The sequence below is a fragment of the Panicum virgatum genome, chromosome 9K (assembly GCF_016808335.1).
Source record: "Panicum virgatum strain AP13 chromosome 9K, P.virgatum_v5, whole genome shotgun sequence".
Taxonomy (NCBI): Eukaryota; Viridiplantae; Streptophyta; class Magnoliopsida; order Poales; family Poaceae; genus Panicum; species Panicum virgatum.
In genome coordinates this window covers 63,353,259-63,377,186 of record NC_053144.1, presented here as the reverse complement: position 1 = coordinate 63,377,186, position 23,928 = coordinate 63,353,259, and the positions used below count along the sequence as shown (strand labels likewise).

General features: G+C 44.9%; 3 protein-coding genes across 6 annotated transcripts; 2 read left to right on the top strand and 1 right to left on the bottom strand.

Moving 5' to 3' along the window:
• Window positions 1-4,736: 4,736 nt before the first annotated feature.
• Window positions 4,737-8,200, top strand: LOC120646896 (pentatricopeptide repeat-containing protein At3g29290-like). Its single transcript, XM_039923419.1, has 3 exons — window positions 4,737-4,913; window positions 5,018-6,347; window positions 7,293-8,200. The coding sequence occupies exons 1-3, from the start codon at window positions 4,897-4,899 to the stop codon at window positions 7,455-7,457; spliced, it is 1,512 nt and encodes a 503-aa protein (XP_039779353.1). The 5' UTR covers window positions 4,737-4,896; the 3' UTR covers window positions 7,458-8,200.
• Window positions 8,201-8,785: 585 nt separating this feature from the next.
• On the top strand, window positions 8,786-12,645 carry LOC120646895 (heparanase-like protein 2). 4 transcript variants are annotated; one of them, XM_039923417.1, is made up of 10 exons: window positions 8,786-8,932; window positions 9,211-9,437; window positions 9,536-9,572; window positions 9,706-9,886; window positions 10,277-10,425; window positions 10,564-10,797; window positions 11,335-11,524; window positions 11,624-11,749; window positions 11,830-11,938; window positions 12,171-12,645. In XM_039923417.1, the coding sequence occupies exons 2-10, from the start codon at window positions 9,219-9,221 to the stop codon at window positions 12,558-12,560; spliced, it is 1,635 nt and encodes a 544-aa protein (XP_039779351.1). In that variant the 5' UTR covers window positions 8,786-8,932; window positions 9,211-9,218; the 3' UTR covers window positions 12,561-12,645. The 4 variants fall into 4 exon arrangements, with proteins under 4 accessions (XP_039779351.1, XP_039779349.1, XP_039779352.1 ...); XM_039923415.1 differs by having other exon boundaries at window positions 9,700-9,886; XM_039923416.1 differs by having other exon boundaries at window positions 8,810-8,932; window positions 9,198-9,437; window positions 9,700-9,886.
• A 273-nt stretch (window positions 12,646-12,918) lies between these two features.
• On the bottom strand, window positions 12,919-19,884 carry LOC120646894 (probable galacturonosyltransferase 14). Its single transcript, XM_039923414.1, has 6 exons — window positions 19,239-19,884; window positions 16,463-16,521; window positions 16,197-16,352; window positions 14,947-15,534; window positions 14,010-14,312; window positions 12,919-13,783 (listed from the first exon to the last, which is right to left on the bottom strand). The coding sequence occupies exons 1-6, from the start codon at window positions 19,519-19,521 to the stop codon at window positions 13,484-13,486; spliced, it is 1,689 nt and encodes a 562-aa protein (XP_039779348.1). The 5' UTR covers window positions 19,522-19,884; the 3' UTR covers window positions 12,919-13,483.
• Window positions 19,885-23,928: the final 4,044 nt, after the last annotated feature.

The following is a 23,928-nucleotide window of genomic DNA, read 5'->3' as shown; positions in this document are numbered from 1 at the left end:
AACCGACGCATACACTTTCTACCCCATCGGTTCTTCCGATGGTCACGGTTTTTCTGTAGTGGACTTCCAACGGCTATGTGACCCTCTCCACTCTATAAAAGGGCACCCCCTGGCTCATTTGCAGTGCCTTTGACACCCTGAATACTTGAGGCCACCTTTGAGAAGAAGAGAAAGTGCTTTGAGCATAAGAGAGAAGATCTAGTACATTGATTGTGCTTCAACCTTGAAGAATTCAACCTTTGCAAGTGTAGCAAGTGTACTTGAGCTAGGGCCAACTGAGTGTAGGTCAAGTGAAGGCTTAGCAGCTTGTTACTCTTGGTGTTTGACGGCACCTAGCCGGTCTTGGTGATCGGGAGGTTCTTGGTGAGCTCTTAGAGTTTGTGGGAGCCCCAAGACACGACGATTGTACACGGTGTGAAGCTCGCCGTTTCGGAGATGGAGAAGGAGCATTCTTAGTGATCACTTGCTACATGGTGAAGTAAGGGAGCTATACCCTTGTGTGGGTACTCCAATATGGATTAGGGGGGCGTCAACTCTTCGATACCACAGAAAAAAATCCGGTTGTCTCGTGTCCCTTACTTTTATTTCAAGCAATTAAATCCATTTGTTGTTATTTTTGCTTTTGATTGCTTGTAGATTGACTAGGACAACTTGTATGGTAGTGTGAACTCTTGCTTAGGTTTTGATCTTGCTAGTGTGCAACCTTCTAGACAATATGATCATAATAGTATGTTTACCTACCTAAGGACCTTTTGCTAGCGTGCTCTAGTGACTAGGTTTCAAATTTGTAGATTGGGCAATACTAGTCTAGGTTAAGGACTAAGTAGAAATTTGAAAAAGTCTCAATTCAACACCCCCTTCTTAGGCCACGATCCTTACAAGACCGAACGGGAAATGATGAGGATACATAGGAATGGTAGCAGGACAGGGTACCTGGGTGTCTTAGTCCCGTCTGTGTCGATTAAGGACCTGTCGTTGTCAGCAGTGCTGATTGGGGATTGAATTGTACTAACCGCATGCCGGGAGTAGGAGGTAGTCAAAACCGGTAAGCCTAGTACCGCCTCGCTTCGAAAGTACAGAACTGCATCACCACCCCTTAGGGCGAGTCGAGTAGTCGCGGAGAAACGTGATGCATATGTTTACTTTTGGTGGTCTCACGTTGAGTTCGGCTGACTATATGAAGGTGGGGTGGTTCTTTAGTTCGAGACGGGGAGGGGAAGGGTTGGTGTGTGTGGTCCGACGGGGCATACGCGTGCCGTGTTGGTTAGGTCTACCTTGAAAGGTTAAATCGAATCGATTCGCCGTGTCTCGCGGATATGAGGGCCTTGATCTCTTTGCTGCATCGTAGCAAAATGTTAGAATGTGAGCTATCTGTATATACTGTTGAACATATTGAATTATTTTGATTGCACCACCATGTTTGTTATAGTTGGTTCGTGCAAATGTTAGATTAGAGTCAATTTATATATAAAATTTGGGGCTAAAATAATGAAAGTAAGGAATTATTTTAGTCGTTTTTTCTACAAAATAACCACCAGCCAAACGCCTTACATGTCTAGGTATGTGGGCTAAATTATACCCACTGGTCGGGTAAGTCTTGCTGAGTATTAGTTGCTCAGGGTTTGTTGATATCCAATTTATTCCAGGACACACGGACGTGGATTTCTGCCCCTGCTACGTTAAATTTATCCGCCGAGATGCAGGGGGGTGGGAAGTGGTGGAGCGAGACCCCAGACTAGAGTTTTGGCGGGTTGCACCCTTGGGGCTGAGTGTGCAGCCCCTCTGTTTTGCTAGGACCGATCTGACCGGTCGGAGGGACCGGTCTAACCGGTGTCTACGTGGGGAACCCATGCACACCGGTCTCACCGGTGGGATGCACCGGCCTGACCGGTGGAGTCAGGCTGAACCTCTAAGGGTAGTGTAGTATAGTCTTTTCCTTGTCATAAATTCTAATTTTAATAGTTGGAAGACTTGTATATCAAGTATGTATTTAAACCCGGTTTGTAAAATTATTGTATTCGAAGTTGGTTTGTAAAAGTGTATTTTATCCTATTATGTCACGTGTTGTAATTTTCAAGTATTCGTTGTGCTTGTACCATCTGCGCCCGCCCTCGCGTGGGACTACCGGTGTTGTTTCGATCGGGCCGTGGATTGAGAAAGGATCGCCAAATTAAGTCATTAAGATAATGCGCCCGATGTATTTAAATGACGGTCATTACACTTAATTTAGATTTAAAGTCTTAATTTGGCGGTTCCGTCACACCTCCGATCCTACCGTTTCTGCCGTTGGCTGAACTCTGAAGACAGCTAGCCTAATTCCTTTGAAACATTCAGGGAATAACTTTCGTTGGTGCAAATCGGCATATTTGCGGGTTACGTTTGTTAACTGTTCGAGTTTCTTGTAGTATACTACTATGAGCATAGCTAGTAAGGTATCATGTCAGACAATCAGAGTTACAGATGGCAGTGCAGTATTCAAACAATCAAACCTGTTCCTTGCCATTTCAGTCTTCAGAGCTCGATGTTTGCCCTCCTTGGAATATTCAAGGAAGAAATATGTGCTTTATCAGCAACCACTAAGTGCTGAATCTATTCCGTAATGGTGTCAATCTAGATTAGATTTGCCCTTCTGAAAGAAGCCACTTTATACCTTCTTAGTGCCCTAGAAAGGGAGAAGCTGATATTTGTTCTCTCCTAAAGAGATACTGATTTACAATCTTTTGTTGTTGCAAAAGTAACTAACAGATCATATAGTTGAGGCGGAAAGTAGTACCATGCAAGCCCGCAAACGCATTCCCCCTTAAAAAAAGAGAGAGAAGAAGCCCGCAACGCATTTAGCATGGAGTGTTCATACTATTGTCAAAGGCAAGGACACTAGCGTTTGGCTTTTGCTTTTACGCGAAAATAAAAGATAAAATCAAAATCGCTTTGAATCTGCTGGGCTAAAATGAAGTCGGGACGGACTAGGATTCGTGGGCCAAACCAAATATTCAGGCCCACTAGAAAGAAGAAATCAGGCCCATCTAATCCATCCGATCATTATCTCTAATCACCTCATCCACTCTGTTGCATCTTTAAACACAATAATGGAAAGTTTAAGTCGTTTGGATAATAGAAAAATACGAAACCTTTGCGAATACTAATGAAACAAGATTCCAGCAGTTCATTCTAATAAAATAATAGTATTCTAATAAAAAAATACGAAAATAAATACTACAAAAGAAAAATTGTAAATCTAGTAGACCATCGGCTACTCAATATAGCCGATAAAGTGCTTATCGGCCACAGGAAAGCCGACAAGATGCTATCGGCTCGTGAAGCGGTGCATCATCGGCTCCTTGGTAGCCGATTGGCCTATCGGCTGTCCACCACCACCACCCCCTAACCCCCGCCTCCGGCCGGCGCACCCGGTCTTCGCCTCTGCCCATCGCACGCACAACTGCCTTGACCCGCGGGTCAGAGCCACACCCCCCCCCCCAGCTGTGCCCGCGACAATGGCCGGCGCTCTCCGCGCGCGGTTGCGGTTGTGCGCGCAGCTCGGCGAGCACCTCTAGTCCAACAACGCTTCAGGTACTCGCAATCCATCTCTGTCTGCTTCAGCTTCGTCATGCACGTGCGCAGCCGGAGGTTGAGCTGCTTCGCCAGCGCAGCCTTCTCAAGAGTCAAGACCAAGAACGAGGTCGGAATAGTATACAAGCTTGCTGCGATCAGATTTCTTTTGGAAGGATGCTTACGGGGTTAAGGGTGCCGTGCTCTTTAAAGATTTCCACGAACGCGGACTGCCCCATGGAGAGGGACGGCGGACGCACCCTCATCCTCGTCGCTGGCGTGGGACGACGAGCGCTCCCCCGCCGGTCCGTGCCGTGGCGGTGTCCTCGGCGTGGCCGGCGACACGGGGGCCTAGGTCTAGCAGGAAGGAGCCCGCGCTGTCGATGGGCTACGTCGACGACGACACACCCCCGCGCCCCGCCTGAGTCCTCCTCCTCCTCCAGCGCCGCCGCCGCCGCCGGTGCCCGGTTCACGTAGAGGCGCCTCGGAGGAGCGCCCCGCTGTTGACCAGCCGACTGGCCTAGCGGCCAACCAAGAGCCGATAGATTTATCGCCTGTTCAGCAACTGATACGTGGTGTCAGCCCACCAAATGCCGACACCCCTAGTCGCCCAGGATGGCCGACCAGGAGCCGATAAGTCCGCTGTCGGTTATTTACAATTTTTTCAGTATTTATTTTCACATTTTTTTATTAAAATACTATTATTTCAAAAAAAATTCAAGTTTACTTGCTAAGGCATAAGAATAAATTCTTATATATTTTTTTCTCAAATCTTCTCCTTGTTTCTTCCTTTCTTTCACCCATATTAATCATATCCCTTCCCGTCTCCTTTAATTTATTTTTATTCTTGTTTCTAAAGCTCCCACATTTTACTATTTAAATTGACGAGACTTTAGACTCAATGCACGAATTTCATCAGCAATAAATCATGAAGTACAGTAACATAGTTAGACCTACTTTCTTGTAGGGCCATCTTGATGAAATGTCGTAGGAATTTTTTCTTTGGATTCTATTAGATACTTCTTTTTCCCTATATTTTGGAAGGAATAGAAGCCTTTCCTTAAGGATGGAAATCAGTTTTCCTCTGTTCCAAACACCAAAACCAAAAAACTTTCATAAAATTTTCTATTTATTTATTTATTTGGTTTTCCTATAAAAATACTCCAATCCAAACCTAGCTTTGGTGGCAGGCTCGCTCGAGCTCGGCTCATTGACAAGCCCTCTCGGCTCCCGCTCAGGGCTCAGCCGCTCAGGTTCATCTCCTCCCTTGCTCTTCCTTCCCCGGCGGCGACGACTCGGCGAGCGGCGGCGCCATTTTTCCTGTCTTAGCCCAGCCCTTTGCCGGTGATGAGCGCATCCTCCAGGTATGCCCGCCCCTTCTCTTCCTTCTGCTGTGCGAGACGGAGTACCCCAAATCCTAACAAAACTATTTGTATTCGGACCTACTAACTTCGATTTCGTTTGCAAGAATTATCGGGTGTACATGTGTACACCCATGTTCTATGCTGGGTCCGCCCCTGCTGCGTCGGCGTCCGGTGAGGACGCCGACCGTTGTGGACAAGAGCGGGGTGGTCGCAGGAAGTGCTCTGCCGGCGATGGCGGCAGAGCTGGACAGGAAATCTGAGCATCGTGGGTCGAGGCTGCACTTCTTGGAGGAGAGGGATGAGGAGACGCTGTCGATAAGGTTGATAAAGCTCAGCCAATCCAACAAGGTCAGGAGTGCCACTGAGCTGTTCGACTCAATGCGCGCGTCTGGGCTACAGCCAAGTGCGCATGCCTGTAACTCCCTCTTGTCTTGCTATGTGCGTAAAAGTTCGTTGGCTGATGCGATGAGGATGTTTGAGTTCATGAAGGAGAAACGAATGGCAACAGGGCACACATATACCTTGATTCTTAAGGCTGTTGCAAGCAATGAGGGTTATGCTTCTGCATTGAAAATGTTCAATGAGATTGAAGAGCAGGAAGATTCAGAGAAAATCGTTGATGTGATCGTTTATAATACAATGATATCTGTATGTGGAAGAGCAAAAGACTGGATGCTTGTGGAGAAACTATGGAGAAAGCTAAAGGAAAGTTCTTTGAATGGAACTTTGCTGACCTATGATTTGTTAGTCAGCATATTTGTGCAATGTGGACAGTCTGAGTTAGCTATTGCCTCTTATCAGGAAATGCTCCAGAATGGACTTGATCCGAGCGAAGATATAATGAAGGCTATCATTGCATCCTGCACCAAAGAGGGCAAGTGGGAGTTTGCCCTGGCAACGTTTAGCAGAATGCTCAGTGCTGGAGTGGAGCCAAATATCATTTTGTTCAATTCAATGATCAATGCACTCGGGAAGGCTTGTCAAGATGAACTTGCATTCAGGATGTACCATCTACTAACATCTTCAGGCCTTAAGCCTGATCAATATACATGGAGTGCATTACTGTCAGCATTATATAAGTCTGGGCGATGTTGGGATGTCCTGGAGCTTTTCCAAGGAATTAAGGCCAATCATCCGACGCTCTTAAATGATCATCTCTACAACATTGCTTTGATGTCTTGTGAAAGGCTTGGTCAATGGGAACATGGTTTGCAGTTGTTATGGATGATGGAAAAAGATGAACTCAAAATATCGGCAGTATCTTACAATCATGTGATATGTGCTTGTGAGGTTGCTAGCAAGCCAAGAGTTGCTCTTAAAGTGTACCAGCGCATGATTAACCAAAGGTGTTCACCAGACACATTCACACATTTATCTGTTATACGAGCTTGCATCTGGGGATCTCTTTGGAATGAAGTAGAGGATATATTAGAGGTACTACTTCCATTTCTCGCTATTTTGTTTCTGTTGAAGAGGCAGAAAATATTTGAATTTTCTGTCTGCTTAATTGTGGGTTGGTGTGCTGTTCCCAAACCAAAACCTTGAGTGGCTGATAGTCTGATTTTGATTCTCAAAGTTGCATTATCCTTGCTCGATTATGAAGCAATCTTCTAGGGTTAGTGCTAAAACCTTGTTGCCAGATACAAATATGCTATAGGCAATAGGCCTATAATTCCTGGTTTATGAGCGAAGGATTTGAACAAGATAATAGAAAATGAGAACCTTCAGTGTATAAGTTACACTGGGAACCTGAATTTTGATGGTACTATGAAAGCCTTCTTGTGCATAAGGGCATAACTGCACTTGTATTTCAAGAATTACAGTTACATAATGTTCCCAGTGTATTTTTTTTTCTTTACACTAGTGATATTCAGTTTGAAGCGCAGGATTAATTTGAACAACAGTTATTTTATGTTTGCATTATTTATCCTCTAAAACATTTCAAGAATTAGTTACAGGTTGTTCCTAGTGTATTTTTGTTCTTTACACTAGTGATATTCAGTTTGAAGCACATGATTAATTTCGTACTCCAATTATTTGTGGTTTGCAAGCCTCTAGATTTTATGGTTTTGGTTTATCTACACTTGAAGAGAGATAGAAAATGAGAAATGAGTTGCAAAGTTCCAGATTCTTCTCACCCTGCATATTATATGTATTAAGGATTATGGCTGTGTAAATTGCTGAATTGTGGGTGTTAGAATAACAATGTATTAATTATCAAGTATCGACACAACACCTGATAGCTGTCGACCTTCCCAAACAACTTATTATGCTGGATAATCTACAGAATTATCTCATGGAACTTGTTTGCGGTTCTTGTGCTCCCAAATCACCCATTTTTCATCTATGGTGTACTGATAAATTCTGAATCATCCACAGGAGGTTGCTCCAGATTCTTCAATCTACAACGCCGTCATCCACGGGCTGTGTCTGCGAGGCAAGATCGGGCTAGCCAACAAGGTGTACACGAAGATGCGGAGCATGGGGCTCATACCAGACGGCAAGACGAGGGCGTTCATGCTTCAGCACATCACAACAGAGTAACGGACTAGACCAAGACTAGACTGCACTCCTGAAGAGGGAAGATCACCAGTTTCGTAGCCGTGCAGTTCCGCAACAACGAGTGCGTGTGTGCAAACAGGATCAGGTGCCTCCCTTCGTACAGAGCCGGACTGTTGCGCTGCCTGGATAGTACACGGAGTATTAAACTTGCCTGTATCGGTACGGCGGCAGAAACGGACGCGCTAATCGGCCAAAGAAAATGTGCGTTGGCTGGTTATCTGGTGGTTTCAATTTGCCTCGGCCTTTCCGGATTTCGTTGAGGGTCGCACGGTTCATCGTCATCACTAGTTCAGTACGAGCAGTTGTTTTCAGTTGGTCGGACGGCATCTTTGGAGGTGGTAGGAGGCGTGCACGAGCTTTGCAAGTTTCCTTGAAAGGCACAATTAGTCGCCCTCGAAGCTCATAACCACCTTGATCAAGGAATCTAATCTGCAAAACCGCAGCAAAATCAGAAGAGTGCCACTAGCAGCAGGATGACAACTGGGGTGCCTTTGGATCAGATCCAACACTGCCTTGGTGCACGCACCGGCAGGCTGGATTCTTGGACTGAAGCTGAAGCAACAGGAAAGCATCCCCCAACCACTCTCTGTTGAGCCGGAGAAATGGAAACTTTCCTGAAACGTGCTTGTGTATGACTTACTGGTTAGGCGGTGCGAAAGCAGGATTATGGTGGAACGAAACCACCTTATACGGCAGCAGCCTAAACAAAACCTTTTGACCCAGGACACAAGACAGCCAACCATCATATCTCTGCGTGTGTTTTGAACTAATTGCAGCAGATCTACAGTGAACAAGGGGGAGTGGGCACAGTGTCACTGTCTGGCTGCTCTCGTGTTCACCTAATCCCACAAAGTACAGCCATGCCCACCGCCTTCAGCAAAGCATCACTCGTGCTAAAATCCTGAATCTTCAGCTATTGCTGATCTATATGATTTTTTTAAAAAAAAAAGAAATAGAATTTTTTCGCAAAAAAAAAGAAATAGAATTCAGTGATGCTGCTTTCTAGTTTCTTTGCGAGGAAATCGTAGTCATCGAGACAAACAGACCACCTGAATCAAGGAACCCGACCGCTCTGGCTGTGCTGCAGCGTGATCGAGGTATACTCTCCTGTCTTCACGTGGCCACGTTGCTCCGTGAAGCCGCCCACCAGCAGCCTGCGACGCCCGGCTGCTCGGGCGCTCGGCTCTGCTGCCGCGTAGGCTAGCAGTAGCATCACAAAAGGCAGCTGATCTGCGGTGGTTTGAAGCCCGAAGATCGGCGGCCTGAGCTCCCAATCCGCCTCCGGTACCCGGATCTCCTTCGGAACTCCCGGGGTCCCCCTCCCATAAGCGGCTTTTCCGGGGCCGGGACTCCGGGAGCGAGGGGGAACGTTGCGCCAGTGCGACCGGCGTCGGAGGGTATACCTCGATAAATCCGCGATTCCTTCTCCGACAGATGCGAAGTTTTGCTCGAGAAAGGTGAATTCTTTGCTTCCTTCCTCGGCTTAACAATGGCATCTTTTCTTGGTGAAAGTTTTGCTCGTACAATTGCTGCTCTGAATCGTGAATCCGGTTTGCATTTGCCTTGCCTAGTATCCGGTGTTCAGTTGTTGAGTTCGGATTAGAGCTTAAAATTTGAATTCTACTTGCTTCTCGCATCAAGTCGTTATGTTCCAAGAAGTTGTTCAGGCGGAAATGGTGCGGCGGCTAGTCTTGCAGAGCATAACACACATCTGGCTTGTGGTTTTGTCTTCTAGGTAGAGGAATGGAGGTGAGGCTGCTGCTTCTTGCGCTCATCTGCCTGCACGCTGCTCCTCGCTGGGCTTCGGCTCAGCAGCCGGAGGAGGCGACAGTCATAGTTAAAGGCTCCACTAGGATTGCTGAGACGGATGAGAACTACGTCTGTGCTACAATTGACTGGTGGCCCCCGGAGAAGTGCAACTACAATCAGTGTCCATGGGGCCAGTCTTCAATTCTGAATTTGGTATGCTTTATATCATTTTTCTTCTCTTGTTATTGGCGGGCTACAGCTGCATATTGATGTACGAACTAACTTTTCATGCCATCAACTGGTCCATTCAGGATTTGGATCACCCATTTCTGGCTCAAGCCATTCAAGGTAGGCCCTTGGAGTTACAATCAGTGGTTGCTGCTTCCATACTTGTCATCCCTCCTAACTTTAATAATAGGCAGGTTGATGGCCGGTTAATTTGCTCCATGTCTCAAACAGTCTTATTTAACTTTAGCTGCAGCATTTGACAATTTGAGGATTAGGTTGGGAGGCTCTTTGCAAGATAGAGTTGTTTATGATGTGGGAACTGAAAGTCCATGCTCCCCGTTCAGAAATATGTCCAATGGCTTGTTTGGTTTCTCAGTTGGTTGCATTGGTTTGGATAGGTGGGACAAACTGAATGATCTATTCCAGAAAACAGGGCGAGACTTCTAATTTCAAGCTTCGTTCTGTTACCGTACTGTGAGAACTTAATTGTAGCCAGCATAGATTTCCAAATGTTAAAACATTTGAGCACACGTATTCCCAAACCATGTAATGTGACATATGGATTTTGTGGATTCGTCTGGTAATTGAGAAAAATATCTACAAGCTATCATTTCTAGACATCTTTGGGAATACTAATTTGTTAGCAGATACTGTAAGATATGATAAGTTCAACCTGTCCGTGTAACTGCATGCATATGTTAATACATGGGCATCTACATAACAGGGAATTTTCAAATGTATTTTCCTAATGGATTGAAAGCCTTATTTGAGGTTTTCACATGCTAACTGAACTAGCTAATGGGTGAGCAAACATCTATCTGCAGAGCAATTGTCACATTTGGTGTGAATGCACTCTACGGGAGGTACAATGTTAGACGTTCCATCTGGGCAGGCAAATGGAACTCCACAAATGCATATGATTTTGTAAAATACACAATCTCAAAGGGATATCCTGTTGGCTCATGGGAATTCGGTAATACTGTAACTTTTTTTTCTACTGAAACCTTTTGTACTACTCCTTACTATGTTCCAAGGGAAGTTCGCGAGTTCTGATGATAAGGGGTGATAAAGTTTGGGAACCACAATTTTACACAGGTTCTTATTTTTCCAGGCAATGAGCTGAGTGGGCATGGAATCGGAGCAAAAGTTGATGCTAAACTTTACGGAAAGGATGTAGTTGAATTTAAATCCATCCTTCGACAATTGTATAAGGCGCCACTGTCCCAACCACTCCTGTTAGCCCCTGGAGGATTTTTTGATCAACAATGGTATTCTCAGCTACTTCAGACTTCAGGTCATGGTGTTGTTAATGCCTTAACTCACCATGTATATAATCTTGGAGGAGGTATTTGATTTATTGTTTTGACTCTAATCTCATCCAATAGTCTTATTTCAGTGTTCCAAAACCATTTCAGAGCCTTTTTGCTTATTCTGAATATATCTGAATAAATGGCTAGGCATTTTTTGTAGGAAAAACCATACTTACCAAAAATCCGTATATTATATGAATGCTTTTGTATTTTTTAAAAACGTGTGATCCTGCTAAATAAAGAAGTGACCTATAATTTGATGAGATGCCAAATGATAAGTTATTTAACGCTTTCTGTTATTTCAGATGCATTCTGTTTAAATTAATTGCTTCCTTTTGTGATAAAAATTACTCATGAAAGAGTGAAGGAAAGGCTGCATGGAGTCATTAGAAGGGGAAAAAAAACTTTATAAGCTACTCTTTCGAATTTTTATCTTAAAATAGCATGGCATCAGTTCTATCCAGTCAGAAATATAGCTACAATATTAGCCAGATGTTCTTGTTTTATCATTAACGGTGCTAACTAATGTAGTCAATAGACAATATGAATCAAGAATGACACATCGTTTTCAGGGGATGATGTTCACCTTATAAGGAAGATATTGGATCCAAAGTACTTAGATCGTGCTGAAGATACTTATAGAGACAGGCAGCTTACCATCCAAAGGCATGGAACATGGGCTTCTGCTTGGGTCAGTGAAAGTGGTGGTGTTTTCAACAATGGTGGCCCGCTGGTGTCGAATACATTCATCAACAGCATCTGGTCAGCTCTCGTTCCTTTTCATGGTTGACACAAGCTTACTCTAATGCTGGGATCCAGTATGATGCGCGAGTTTGTAATGGAATTCTTTTATGCATGCAGGTATCTAGATCAGCTTGGAATGGCATCTAAGTATAATACAAAGGTGTTCTGCCGGCAGACTCTCATCGGTGGGAACTACGGTCTGCTTGACACGCAAACTTTTCTGCCAAATCCCGATTACTACAGGCAAGTCTTCAGTTATGAAATTCACAAGATGATTTAGGTTGGTTCGATAAATATTTTTCGACCATTTCTTTTGTTATCAGTGCTCTACTATGGCATCGGCTTATGGGCAATGGAGTTCTTTCGATTGATGTCATTGCACTCATTGCACCACGTAGGCTGCGTGCTTATGCTCATTGTAGAAGACAACAGGTATGAGATGCACCTCTTTGTAAGTTGGTCACATACCTTTTCAAGTGAATTGCTTGACGAGTCATGAAGATTTTGGACTATAGTACTAAGCTTAATTGCTATGGTTATTTTGGTTGGCTGTTACTAGATAACAGATTTCGTCTTCTGAGAATTTGTTCCACAGAGATAGCAGCTTGTCTAGTTTTCAGTCGGCTAGATTACCCATTCTAAAAATGTTCATTTCATATTGCAGCAAGGCATCACTCTTCTCGTGATCAATTTAAGCAACACTACTGGATACAATGTCACTCTCCAGAATGACATCAACGTCAGCCTTGGTAAAAGACCCAACCTTGAGAAGCGCAGTTCCTTCACACAAAAGCTCAGGAAAGCAGTTTCATGGCTGGGAAGTACGCCATCAAGCGACACCAAGAAGAGGGAGGAGTATCATCTGATGGCCAAGGACAGCAATCTCCAAAGCAAGACAATGCTGCTAAACGGTGTTCCGTTGGAACTGGGAGATGATGGCAGTGTTCCAGCTATGAATCCAGTGCTCGGAGCTGTCGATTCGCCGCTGTACCTAGCACCAACATCCATCGCCTTTGTGGTTTTACCCAAGTTTGAGGCCAAGGCTTGTTCTTAGGTTTAATCTTGAATCTTGAAATAAATATTTTTTGCGGCAGTTTGGCTTGGAATGTTCCATCAGTTATTTTGCTGTTGAAATTTTACTACGTGTGAGTAACATCCTTCAGGCTACAGCCCATGAGCTCGTGGGCCAAGCCCACAGGGTCTCTCTCTCTCCCTCTCATTAATTGGCGACTGACCATTCGATGACCGCAAATAATTCAGCAACTGCTCGATTTGATTATACTACAGGCGCCAAGGCATCTGACAACGGCTATTTACAAGCTTCCGCCAGGCAAACTGAGTTGCGTTCCTCGTCAGTCGTCACCATCCTGACTTTTGATAGGCTAACCATGGGAGTTCAGCTTCAGCATAAATACTCTTGAAAGAATTATCTGCACATCTTTAATATGTCAACAGTTGTAACAATATCCTGTAGGTTACTCACAAACAACGGCATCTCTACTACAATCATCTCCAACCTACCAAAGCAATCACAAAACTACCGGAACAAAATTTCAATGACTCAAGTGTATCCAAGTAAAAAAGAATTAAATGGATGGATGGATGGATGGAAAGCATATAAACTTCTGCCCTCATAATATCCGCCTCCTTTCTTCGTCGTGATCACCCACTCGTTCAATCTTCTAGCCCTTATTCTGTGACGACGGATCAGCCCAGTCCCAGAGCTCTTTTGTGCAGTTACAGTATGGAAAAGAATGATGCACCCATATGATACAGATGAAAAGAATGTGTTCCCCTATGATACAGATGAAAACTCCATGTATTTGCATGCCGGTCGATGCAGGGGATGGTCAGTTGTATCCAATGCCGATAGCTTTCCTGAGTAACCAATATTTTCATATCCAACAGCAATCAGCCTCTCCAGCCGTCAAATGAATCGTGAACTATAATCACTCACTGTGTCCAGTATTTGCTAAGTCACTCCTTGTCATACTGGGGCTCCAAAATATGGCAGTTTCTAACAAAGTCGTTGGAGTAATTTACATGCCTTGCCCAGAATGGTTGTAGGTTCTTAAAAGCAATGTCTAGCCATGGCTTGCACTGGCCATTATAATGGATCACTGCAGACCTCCTGACACTGTCAATATCTGTCTTTTCTTGGTATCCTAAGCCAAGCAGGTGCCAAGATGGATCTATTCCATGCACATGACCCCTGAATGCTATAAGCCCAGGTGGTAAAGTACCAAATTTCCAGAGAGTAAGACCAGATTTCAGATTCTGCAGAAGAGATCGAATTGAAATTATTTTGATGGCAAATAATGACACATGGTGCCACAGCGGATAGAAGGGAATGAAATTGAACCTTTTACATTTAGACCAGATTGTTGAATCAATATTTTTTCAAGATTTTGGAACGATGGACACAGCACAAAATAGGCATGCAAAATACAAGAACATTTTCAATGCAAAAACATAGTCAATGAACTACATAATGGAACATTACCTCCTTCAACCAGAAATGATATGTATCCCTGATGTTTGTCTTCCTCCAAGCTGCCAGATCAAAGATATTCATCCCATATGCCCAAGCACATTCATCTGGGTCAAGACTTCGAGATATCACTGGGTGAGAGAAGTTGAAATATGTCCTGAAACGCTTAGACATCACCCAATTGTCTTCACCTCTGCACGTTTCCACAGCTCCATTTACCTTCCCTTCAAGATTGATCTCCCAAAGGGGAGACAAGTCACGCTGAACAACAATGTCATCATCAAGGAAGACCACCTTGTTGAGGTTTGGAAAGAGCTGGTTGAATAAATGGGATCGATCAGGTAAAAAAAAAATCCACACCACAAAGTTTCATGACATTTCTTATAAGTTAACTTGAAATTTGTAAGGTGCTGATTGTGCAATCCAATTATCACCAGAATAAAGGAAAAAGATAATGGAAACTTAAAAAGGGAAAGTGGAATATAGCAGCTTGGCACATTTTAGCAGCATGCGTAAGTGCACAACACGACACGTGGTAATCATACAGAAAATAGAAACGCATTTGATTGTCTTCATTATAATCACATATAGAAAGAGAACTAAGCGTGCATCCTAATAGTGGGATGGTTAGCGTGGGAAATCTGCTCCGAAGTTTCATGCATGCTAGAAAGAGAACTAAGCATGCATCCTAATAGTGAGATGGTTAGCGTGGTAATGATCTGGGTTAGTAACCGTTAAGCCCATTCTAACGGTATTGAATCAAATTAAATGCATATAAATGTGGCAGATTAAGGTATATTAATTCGCTACATTGAAATTGGTTTGAGCATGTCCTACTTCATTTAACGGTAGAGTATGCGGAGATGACAAAACTATATTAATTGAAACAGCTGTATAGTAAGTGCAACAGATTGAAAGCTAAAATAGAATGTTTCTGATGAAAAGGCACCTCAGGCAAATAAATGCGGAGATGGTTCAGCAGGGATATATATTTGGGGCTTCGAGCCTGCAGCTTTGAAGCGAGCACCCTAGGATTGTCACTTGCGCTGGAAACTGTACCATGATCTCCATGATAGTGATTTCTGACTCCACGATGATTTTCTATAGCCTCTAGTACTGGGACATTTTCTCTTGTCAACCAGTCAAACTGGTGAACACCTTTTACTTCAACTATGGCGGGTGATATAGAATTAAGAGCAAACCATGAATGCATCCCAGGATATGTTTTCTTATCAGTAATGACATGAAAGACTACTTTCTCAGGCACTGAGGAAGATCGTATAGTTGAGCTGACAACAACTGAAGCAGCAAGAATGTTATCACTGGCTAGAATATAATGCTGGAAGGAATTATCAGAAAGCAAAGGTAACAGTTCTGGTGGTGGCAACTGCTTCCGTGCATGAGCATTTGAGGAGTATTCATCAGTAAGGCGCAGAGACAAGCAATGGATTCCTTTGGGAATGGCAGTTGCAGCATAATGTTTATACAGCTGTTCTGCCAACCTTGACCCTTTTACCTCCTTATCCATGCTTTCCATCTGCAAAAAAGCATATGCATTAGAATATATATGTTGAAGACACAACATAATGCACTAAAGAACCTTATCAGGAGTAAGAGCCAAAGTTCGATATTGCATTACGCGGTGCACAACAAGAATGACTAATATAAAGGTGACCAGCATGCTGAAAAAGATTATCAACATAAAAGGTAAACTAAATTTGGAAAATGGTAAATATATACCAATACTTGTGTTATTTAGAACAGAAATAGTATAAACTCAGGCAACTGCCAAACATTACTGTAACTCCATTTATTGAGCGGTCATGTCTTGCGCTTTTGTTTTTATTAAAAAACAGAGCTCATATCATTCCTTCAGAGAACACATAAAATAAACCAAGCGCGTCTTCAGAATTTTAACAAAGCAGAACATATAATGCCACACTATCAGTATTGTTACAGAATAGGGTGGAGTTCCCATGTGCATGCCATTCCTGTACAGCTGAATTGGTTTTTGTGATGTGTATTTAGTAGTCCTAAACATGATATGGACTATGTGTGCCCAAAAACATACATAGTTCATATCATATTTGGGGCTACCAAATAAACATCACAAAAAGACTATTTCAATTTTAGGTATTGCTGATTTAAAGAAAAAGCATGAAACAATGTGAGATTAAACAAGGAAAGTTAGTTCCGTACCGTAGCTTTCAACCTAACAGCAAATGTCCTAGCATCGTAATGGTTATCCTTCATCTCCAAAAGAAAATCCCTGAATGATTCTGGTAACTTTTCATTGGAAGGGGACTCCTCATTGTTAACTTGATCAAAAATTCTGTACAGATCTTGCACCAGCCTCTGTTCACATTGAGTAAGGTTGTAAGATCGACAAATTAATCTTGCTTCGCCTTTAAGAAAACCAGTGAAACAAAGAGCAATGATTTACTCGAATTAAATCATTAACTTACTGCAGAATCGCCTCCCTGCCTACCAAGGAAATTAGGCCCTATCCGCCTCCCCAAGCAATCTGCAAAACAGGATTACAAATGTTACAACACATGCTGCAAGCCCTAAGATGCAAAGTCAGTTCCATACAGAGAAACTAGCTGTCGCGGGATTTCTAGGGTACCCACAGCCGGGTGGCGGAACGCACCCGCCTATTCCCAGAGAGGGAGTGCTCGGGAAGGTACTAGGCGATTGGGCTAATCTAGCTCTGAGACAAGCACACAAGAACACACGATCTAGAGTGGTTCGGGCCGCCGGAGCGTAATACCCTACATCCACTGGGAGAGGTTTTGATCTTGGTTGTGTATGAATCTATCCTCTGCCGGGTCTTGGCTTTTTACCCAGCCTGGGTTTTTCTTCTAGCGGGCGCCCCCTTTTATAGACCAAGGGGTGCGGATACATAGGACGTTGGGGCCCCGACAAGTGGGCCCAACGTGACTGTGCAGCATACTGCGCAGAGTACTCAAATGGCTACAGTGGTTACGAATCTTTCCTCCGATATGCTTCCATCCCCTGCTGTCCCTCTAACGAAGGGAGGTCTTCTCTTGTTCCGTCAGCAAGGTGCCCGTTGGGGGAACGTAGCTTGCGGCGTGACCTGTTGTGGCTATTATGTAGGCGTCATAATGGATGAAGCCGAGCCGTCGTGTCCATCTGTCATGGCAGACTGACAGGCGTGGCGTGGGCGGCGCCAGCGGCTCCACTACACGTCTTGGTAATACGCGATCAATAGTGTCCCCTGGTCAAAGACTCGCCTCGGCCTCTGCTATATCAATGCGGACGTTCACCTACCACAATGAATGTAGTGGTAGGTGAACCTTAGTATGGAGACCAAGCGGCCTTACATACGTGTCTGTGCTTGCAGACACGTGGCAGCTACGGACCTCCCCGAGGCGGGGTGTCAATCCCCTCCCTTAGTGGGGGGTCCGGTTACTATACAAGGGGTCCGAGACCCTATGGGGGGTCCGGGACCCCACGGGGGTCCGGACCTCTACGGGAGGTCCGGAGCCCCGGCCGTTTGGGCTGAGCGCCTGCTTCTTCCGGAACACGTGGTGCTCCCAGACCTTCCCCAGCCGGGGGACGGGTCCGGGACCGTTGTCAGGTGAACAGGGCTCCGGATCGCAGGGGTCCGGCTGTTTGGATGTAGTTAAGGATAACCACAAGGCTCTTGTCTAGACACTGCAAGAGGGGGTACCCCAGTTCTGGGGTACCGACACTAGCTAACCATGGAACAGGGTGGGGCACCTACAGTAAGCAGTGAAAAATAATCATATAGCACCACTGACATACCAAATGACCTATGACGCATGAATAACAACAATTTTCATTGTATCAGCAACTTACAGAAAACAATATCCTAGATAGTTTTTTTTTTTGAAAATCATACTAGATAGTTTATGTCAATAAATTTTACAAACAAAAATTGATACAATCCGCCATCCACATACCATGGAGGCTTTTCAGACAAGATCAAGTTCTAAGTCCCAAATCGTAGTACAAATATCAGGCTACAAGTACAAATATCCCTAGCATATGACGGTTAAGGTGTTCATAGTACCAAAACTGAAAATATATTTTTTGCACAAACTCTAGGTTCTGCCCCAGTATAAGTGATGTTGCTGAAGATAACCGTGTTTAGAAGCAAAAATCAAAATTCCAAAAAAAAAATTCCGGCACCTGCATGGAGACTTAAATCTAGACGAAATAAAAAACGCATTGCGACTGCTGCCTGTAAATCGCGAGACGAATCTAATGAACCTAATTAGGCTGTAATCAGATGCTAAATTGCTACAGTAGTGCTGCAGTAAATAACCTCTAATGACGGATTAATTAGGCTCATTAGATTCGTCTCGCGATTTACAGACGAATTCTGTAATTATTTTTGTGATTAGTCTATGTTTAGTACTTCAAATGTAGAGAGATGTATTTTCAAAAACTTTCCAGGAAGCAACCAAACGGGGCCCCGATAAGTGATGTTGCTGAAGCTTAGCATTTCTACCTACAATTAATAAGTTGGGTGGGTGCATCAAGGGTTTAGCAATATCCCAGTAACTTGTATATCCATCCATGAAGCCACAGTAATCAAGAGGGCCAAATATTTTGGAGTCCAATTAACCAGGTATGCAGTCAGATTGGTATGATTTTTGCTACGGTTTTATATACCTTCATGAACCAATGATCACAGGGAAGAAGTGATAGTAAATTTCAGGAATCAATCATAGTACAGTTTCTGCTACAGTCTTGCACGATTCAGCTCAAAACTACGACAAGAAACCTTCCAAAGCCAACACTCCAGCTGATAGCACTAAATGCAGCCCCCCAATCTAACCAAAGTTATGGCTTAAAACTATAGCATACGGATGCCACATTTTGGCCAATGCCAGGAAATTATATGCCTAAGATCCACATATTTACCCACCTGGAAACTGAATCATAAACCCAAATAGTCAACTCCCTTTATTTCAGTTCAAAACAGCACATCGAGCAAATGAGATCGCCCAGACCTTGTTACATTGAATCTCAAGCTCGTGGGCGAGCAAATGAGATCGCCCAGACCTTGTTACATTGAATCTAGACAGTAAGCATTTCTACATTACCACATTCCCACCGACACCGCGAAATCCAACGCCAAAGGGAGCTGAGATCCAAGCTTTACCTCCCCAAACGCACCAAATCAACAACTCAACCCATCGCATGCAAACATAAAAAAAAACGCCGCGAGATCGCGCCCGTCGATCTTACCGATGGAGGAGCACTTGCTTCCGCCGGCCTCAAGCGCGGGGACGGCGGCGAGGATGAAGGCGAAGGGCAGGAGGCAGCCGAGCGCCACAACGGCTGGGAACGCGACCGCCCGCCAGTACCAGCCGGCGCCCCAGCCCCCTCCCCCGCCGCGGCGGCCGGGCCCGAGCGGGGGCGGCGGCGGTGGGGGCGGCTGCGGTGCGACGCGCACCTTCATGGAGTCGACGACGCCATTGCTGCTGGAGATGGTGATGCTGCGCATGCTCGGCGAGATCCGCAGCTGCATCCTCCCCCTCCCGGTCCCCCGCCGACGGGAGCTCCGACTCCGGCGGCCTAGGGTTCCGGCGACGGCGGCGGCGAGGCGGTGGCATTGGGCAGAGACATGCTAATCGCACGGGTGATACTAATAGGGAAGAAAAAGAGGAAAATAATGAAGGGAATAGCAATGCGCGTCGCCGCGTGCCGGGAGTGCAAATACGGGGCGGCGCGAGGGGCCTATCGGCGAAATCCGCAGGGGATTTTGGGGACGAGGGATTGGGGATTTCTCTTCCGGGACCGGGGCTAGGCGATGGCCGCGGCTATGGGTTGCAGGTTCAGGTTGCTTGCCTGCTGCTTCTCCCCCTTCCGCTTCCGTCCGGCTAGAGAGAGAGAGCGCGCGCGCGCCAGCAGGGGAGGGAGGATTTTGTTTGGTTCTTATGTTTTTCTCTCTTCCTTTTGTCTCTTTTATAAATGTTATTTTACCTTTTTTTTCTCCAAATTCGTGGGTTTCTCTTTCCCCTCCGGGCAATTTTTTGAAAGCTTACTAACTTAGCTTTGAGATCTTTTAATATTTATACTTTGAACGTAAGTCGGTTATTGGCGGATGTTATTGATCTTGTGGATTATATGTCGTAGCATGGTTTTATAGTTTATAAAAATATGTAATGTATTGTACATGAATTATTTTTTCAAAGAATATTATACCATCGTTTTCTTGCACGTGTATTGGCGATTTCGTCAAAAGGTGAGTGTCCTTCTATTTTCACCAAAATTCTCTTATATCATAGCGCATCTTACCATTTTACAATGGTCTAGAGACAATTGACCATCAATTTTTATATGGTGATGGAGCATATACCAATTTTAGTTCATGATATTATTCACATTCACCTTGAGTGAAACGGCTCATGATCTTTGAATTTTAACTTGGTTGAGTCTTCTTCCGACGTAACCCTCTCTAGTTACTCCCACATCTACCCCGATCATCAGACCGTGTCAACTTTTCTGAAATCTGAACGCTCTATAGCGCGCCAGTTTCCTGGAAGGCCAGGGAAGAAGCTGAGCCGAGAAGACGAGGAAGCAACGGCTGAGCCCCCCAAAAGAGACGAAACCAATGGAGACATCGCGTGAGCAGGTAGGACTACACAATCAAAGCTTTGAAGCTGTCAAATTGACTCACCTGACAGCGATTCCTCATCGACCAGAAAAAGAAACGCTTGCATATATTGCGCGGCGATTAATTTCTGCGTAACGATACTTTTATTCTTCTTCTTTTTTCTGTCGTGCAAAAACGTGCCCATCAGCGTGTCAAAATGGGATGGTTGTTGAGAGAAAGAGACAAAAAAAACGCGCCGAGGATTTCTGCACCGACAGAATTTTGCCCCAGTTGAACGGCCCTGGAAGAGCTCAGGCTGACCTGCAAACCAGCCCGCGTTGGTCGAGGCTGCCAATTGGCATGTGAAGGGAACTTGTGACATACAAGGACTTGTGCAGGATCTATGCACTTTACCGCTGAGATTTGACCAGTAGCTGATGCTTAGTAAGTGCTTAACCGTACCAGTTCTTGCTTTGCTCCGTCATCAAGGCAGAAGGTCCAGGTTGCGCAAGGTTGACCAAAGCAGTACCAGATAGTACTGCGCCCTGCTTAAGAAAAATTAACCACATTTCTTGCTTCAACTCCATGTCATTCTTTTCCTTATGAATTAATCCTTCTACACAAAAAAAAATGTGGATGCCAAATATGAGCAGGATCATGGAAGCAAGATTCTACATATTGACATGTGCCCCGCAGCCGCCAGCCCCCGCGGACCGCGACCCCTCTGCCTGGCCCTGCCAAAAGGCTCCCGCGCCGGCGGAACGCCGCCGCCACCGCCGCGCCGTTGCTCCTGCCCGCGTGCGCCGCCGCCGACGCCGCGCGCACCCCTGCGCCCCAGCCCCGCCCCCCCCCCCCCCCCCCGCACCCTCGGGCGACCTTGGCCGCGGCTCGGCCCAGCCGCTGGCCGGCCACCGCTGGCGAGGCACACCGCCGCCGCGGTAGGCCTGGCCGCGCGCCGGCCACGGCCCGAGCGGGCAAAGCAGAGGAAGGAGGGGCGAGCCTGGGCTCCCTTACATGTGGGGCCCGGGTGTCAGCCCCCTTTTTAGTGTTTGTTTTGTTTTGTTTTTCTATATTTTAGCTGAAAGCTAGGGAAAATTGTAAGAAAATATAGAGAAGTGAGAAAAATGCAAAATAAATTTTGTTAGGTTTCTAAAATCGAGATCTTTAGAAGAAAAATGCTCACGCTTGTGAAATGTCACTTTTGCCCCTGCTAAAATTGTGGTTTGCGTTTTAGCTAGTTTAATTAACCCCGGTTGTTCCGTTGCTCTAACAATTATGAAATTTATTCGGTAGATTACTCTTTGTATGTGTAGTCCACTGGAAAATTTTCAGGTGCCTGGCCTATGTGCATGTTTGTGGATATATTGTTGTTTGATGTTCTTTCCTAGAGTTAAAGTAAATACTTTTCTATATCAGTAAAGGTTGGTAATTTATTTATGCACTCCTCATCAGTACCTTTTCATGATAGAAAAGTTATGCTACTAGATCCTTGTGGCGTGTTAAGTGTTGATCTTTATTTAATTCTTAGTTTCGGTTTTTATCCCCGATTCTTGTGGTTAGTAAATTCTAAGTCCGTAGTTTTATGTTTTCCTTGTGCTCTAGTTGGGCGATTAGTCGTCCTAAGTAGTTTAGTAGCTATTGTTTTGAAGGAAACACTTCAGGCTAAAACGAGTTGAACTTCGGAACCGCACCTAAGCACTCAAATCGTTAGTTGTTACTTCCTTTGTGGTGGTTACTCAGTTGATGCATGTCAGCTCTGTCGGTTCTTTCAATTGCTTTGTATTGAAATGGGTCGCATCATGAGCATCCATGCATTGCTGTGGTTCTGACTTTAGCATGGCATCCTTTCATACGTATAGACACTACGAGCGAAGCCGTCTACGAGTTGGTTGCGGATACGATCTCGGAGCTGCAAGCAGGGGAACCCCAAGCCGAAGCAGCAGCCGAGCCAGAAGGTGGTGTAACGGTGGACGCACCCAGAAGATGGATGGATGGACCCGATGTGCATTACCCAAAGGAAAATGTCCGCCAAGCGAATATCATCTAACCAACACTAACTAATTCAGTGTTGATCCCAGGCAAGCCCCGGAGCATAACCTTTATTTTCAAGTATTCAAGGTTATTATTTAAGTATTGTGCATTCAGTTTTTAGAAGTTGAATGAAACCCTAGTATGCATGTTTCTCCCTAAGTACCTATGAGTCTCTACTAGTATACAGGCACCGTTAGAAATGCTTTGCTAATTAGAGACCCGGTAGAAGTCGAGTGATTCCTGTCACTCGCGAGATTTAGGCTTGTTACTTATGGAAAGTTACTGAAGAAGGAATCTTTGAGAAAAGAAAGGAAAACTGGAGACCGGGCGGAGATGAATTGGTTATGGATATGGAATGGATGGAAAGTAAGCCTCCGCCTGTGTCGATTGAGGACCGTTCCGTTGTTGGCAGTGTTGATCGAGGATTGAACAGTACTAACCACATGCCGGAAGTATGAGGTAGTCGAAACCGGTAAGCTCAGTACCATATGCGCACCGGTAGGCGGACTTGATACTGTCTTCACCAGTGGAGCTAGTATAGAAACTCATGGCTGACCCTTCATTGGTATCGGTGGGGCTAGCAGTCCCGGGTCGCAGGGCAGTTCGACTATTTGGTGTGCATATGTGAAGGGTTGGTGTGTATAGCCCGACGGGGCATATACGTGCCGTGTTGGTTAGGTCCACCTTGCAAGGTTAAATCAGATCGATTCGCCGTGACTCGCGGTTATGAGAGCCTTGATCTCTTTGTCACATCGTAGTAAAGAATTGGAATGATGATGATACTCTATAAAAATTGATGTGATCAACCATGCTTGCTCTAGATGTCAGGCAAATCTAGTTGGTACTAGATAAACTTAAATTGAGCTAAAATATTGAAAGTAAGGATTCATTAGTAGTAGCCTTTCAGCAAAACAAACTCCAGAGCCAAAAAGCTTTGCATGTCTAGATAGTGGGCTAAGTATACCCATAGTCGGGTAAGCCTTGCTGAGTATTAGTATACTCAGGGTTTGTTGTCACCCTGTTTTCAGGTAACTGCTGCTGGCTGGAGCTAATCAGGATTCACATCGGTGGGCTCGATGTGACGTCCTCACGTCATCGTTGTAATCGTTGTTTTTCTAAACTCAACTTCTATTTAGTTTCCGCTGCATTTTGAACTCTGATATTTTACGTAAACTTGTTTGTAAAACTCCGCTTTGTAAATTAACCTTGAGAACTTTTGTCTGCTTGTAATCATCTGTGCTCGTCTTTGTGCGAGACTTCCAGTGTTTTTCGATCCTTAAACCGACAGACGTCTGGATTACACCGTTT

Excerpts from the sequence above, each read along its gene's own strand:
- LOC120646896 (XM_039923419.1), top strand. Across the intron at positions 6,348-7,292 it reads AAGTAGAGGATATATTAGAG|GAGGTTGCTCCAGATTCTTC; the intron begins GTACTACTTCCA and ends AATCATCCACAG.
- LOC120646895 (XM_039923415.1), top strand. The coding sequence starts at position 9,219 with ATGGAGGTGAGGCTGCTGCTTCTTGCGCTCATCTGCCTGCACGCTGCT. Across the intron at positions 9,438-9,535 it reads AGTCTTCAATTCTGAATTTG|GATTTGGATCACCCATTTCT; the intron begins GTATGCTTTATA and ends TGGTCCATTCAG. Across the intron at positions 10,426-10,563 it reads TGTTGGCTCATGGGAATTCG|GCAATGAGCTGAGTGGGCAT; the intron begins GTAATACTGTAA and ends TTATTTTTCCAG.
- LOC120646894 (XM_039923414.1), bottom strand. The coding sequence starts at position 19,521 with ATGCAGCTGCGGATCTCGCCGAGCATGCGCAGCATCACCATCTCCAGC. Across the intron at positions 16,522-19,238 it reads AAGCAAGTGCTCCTCCATCG|ATTGCTTGGGGAGGCGGATA; the intron begins GTAAGATCGACG and ends CCTGTTTTGCAG. Across the intron at positions 14,313-14,946 it reads TCCGCATTTATTTGCCTGAG|CTCTTTCCAAACCTCAACAA; the intron begins GTGCCTTTTCAT and ends TTATTCAACCAG.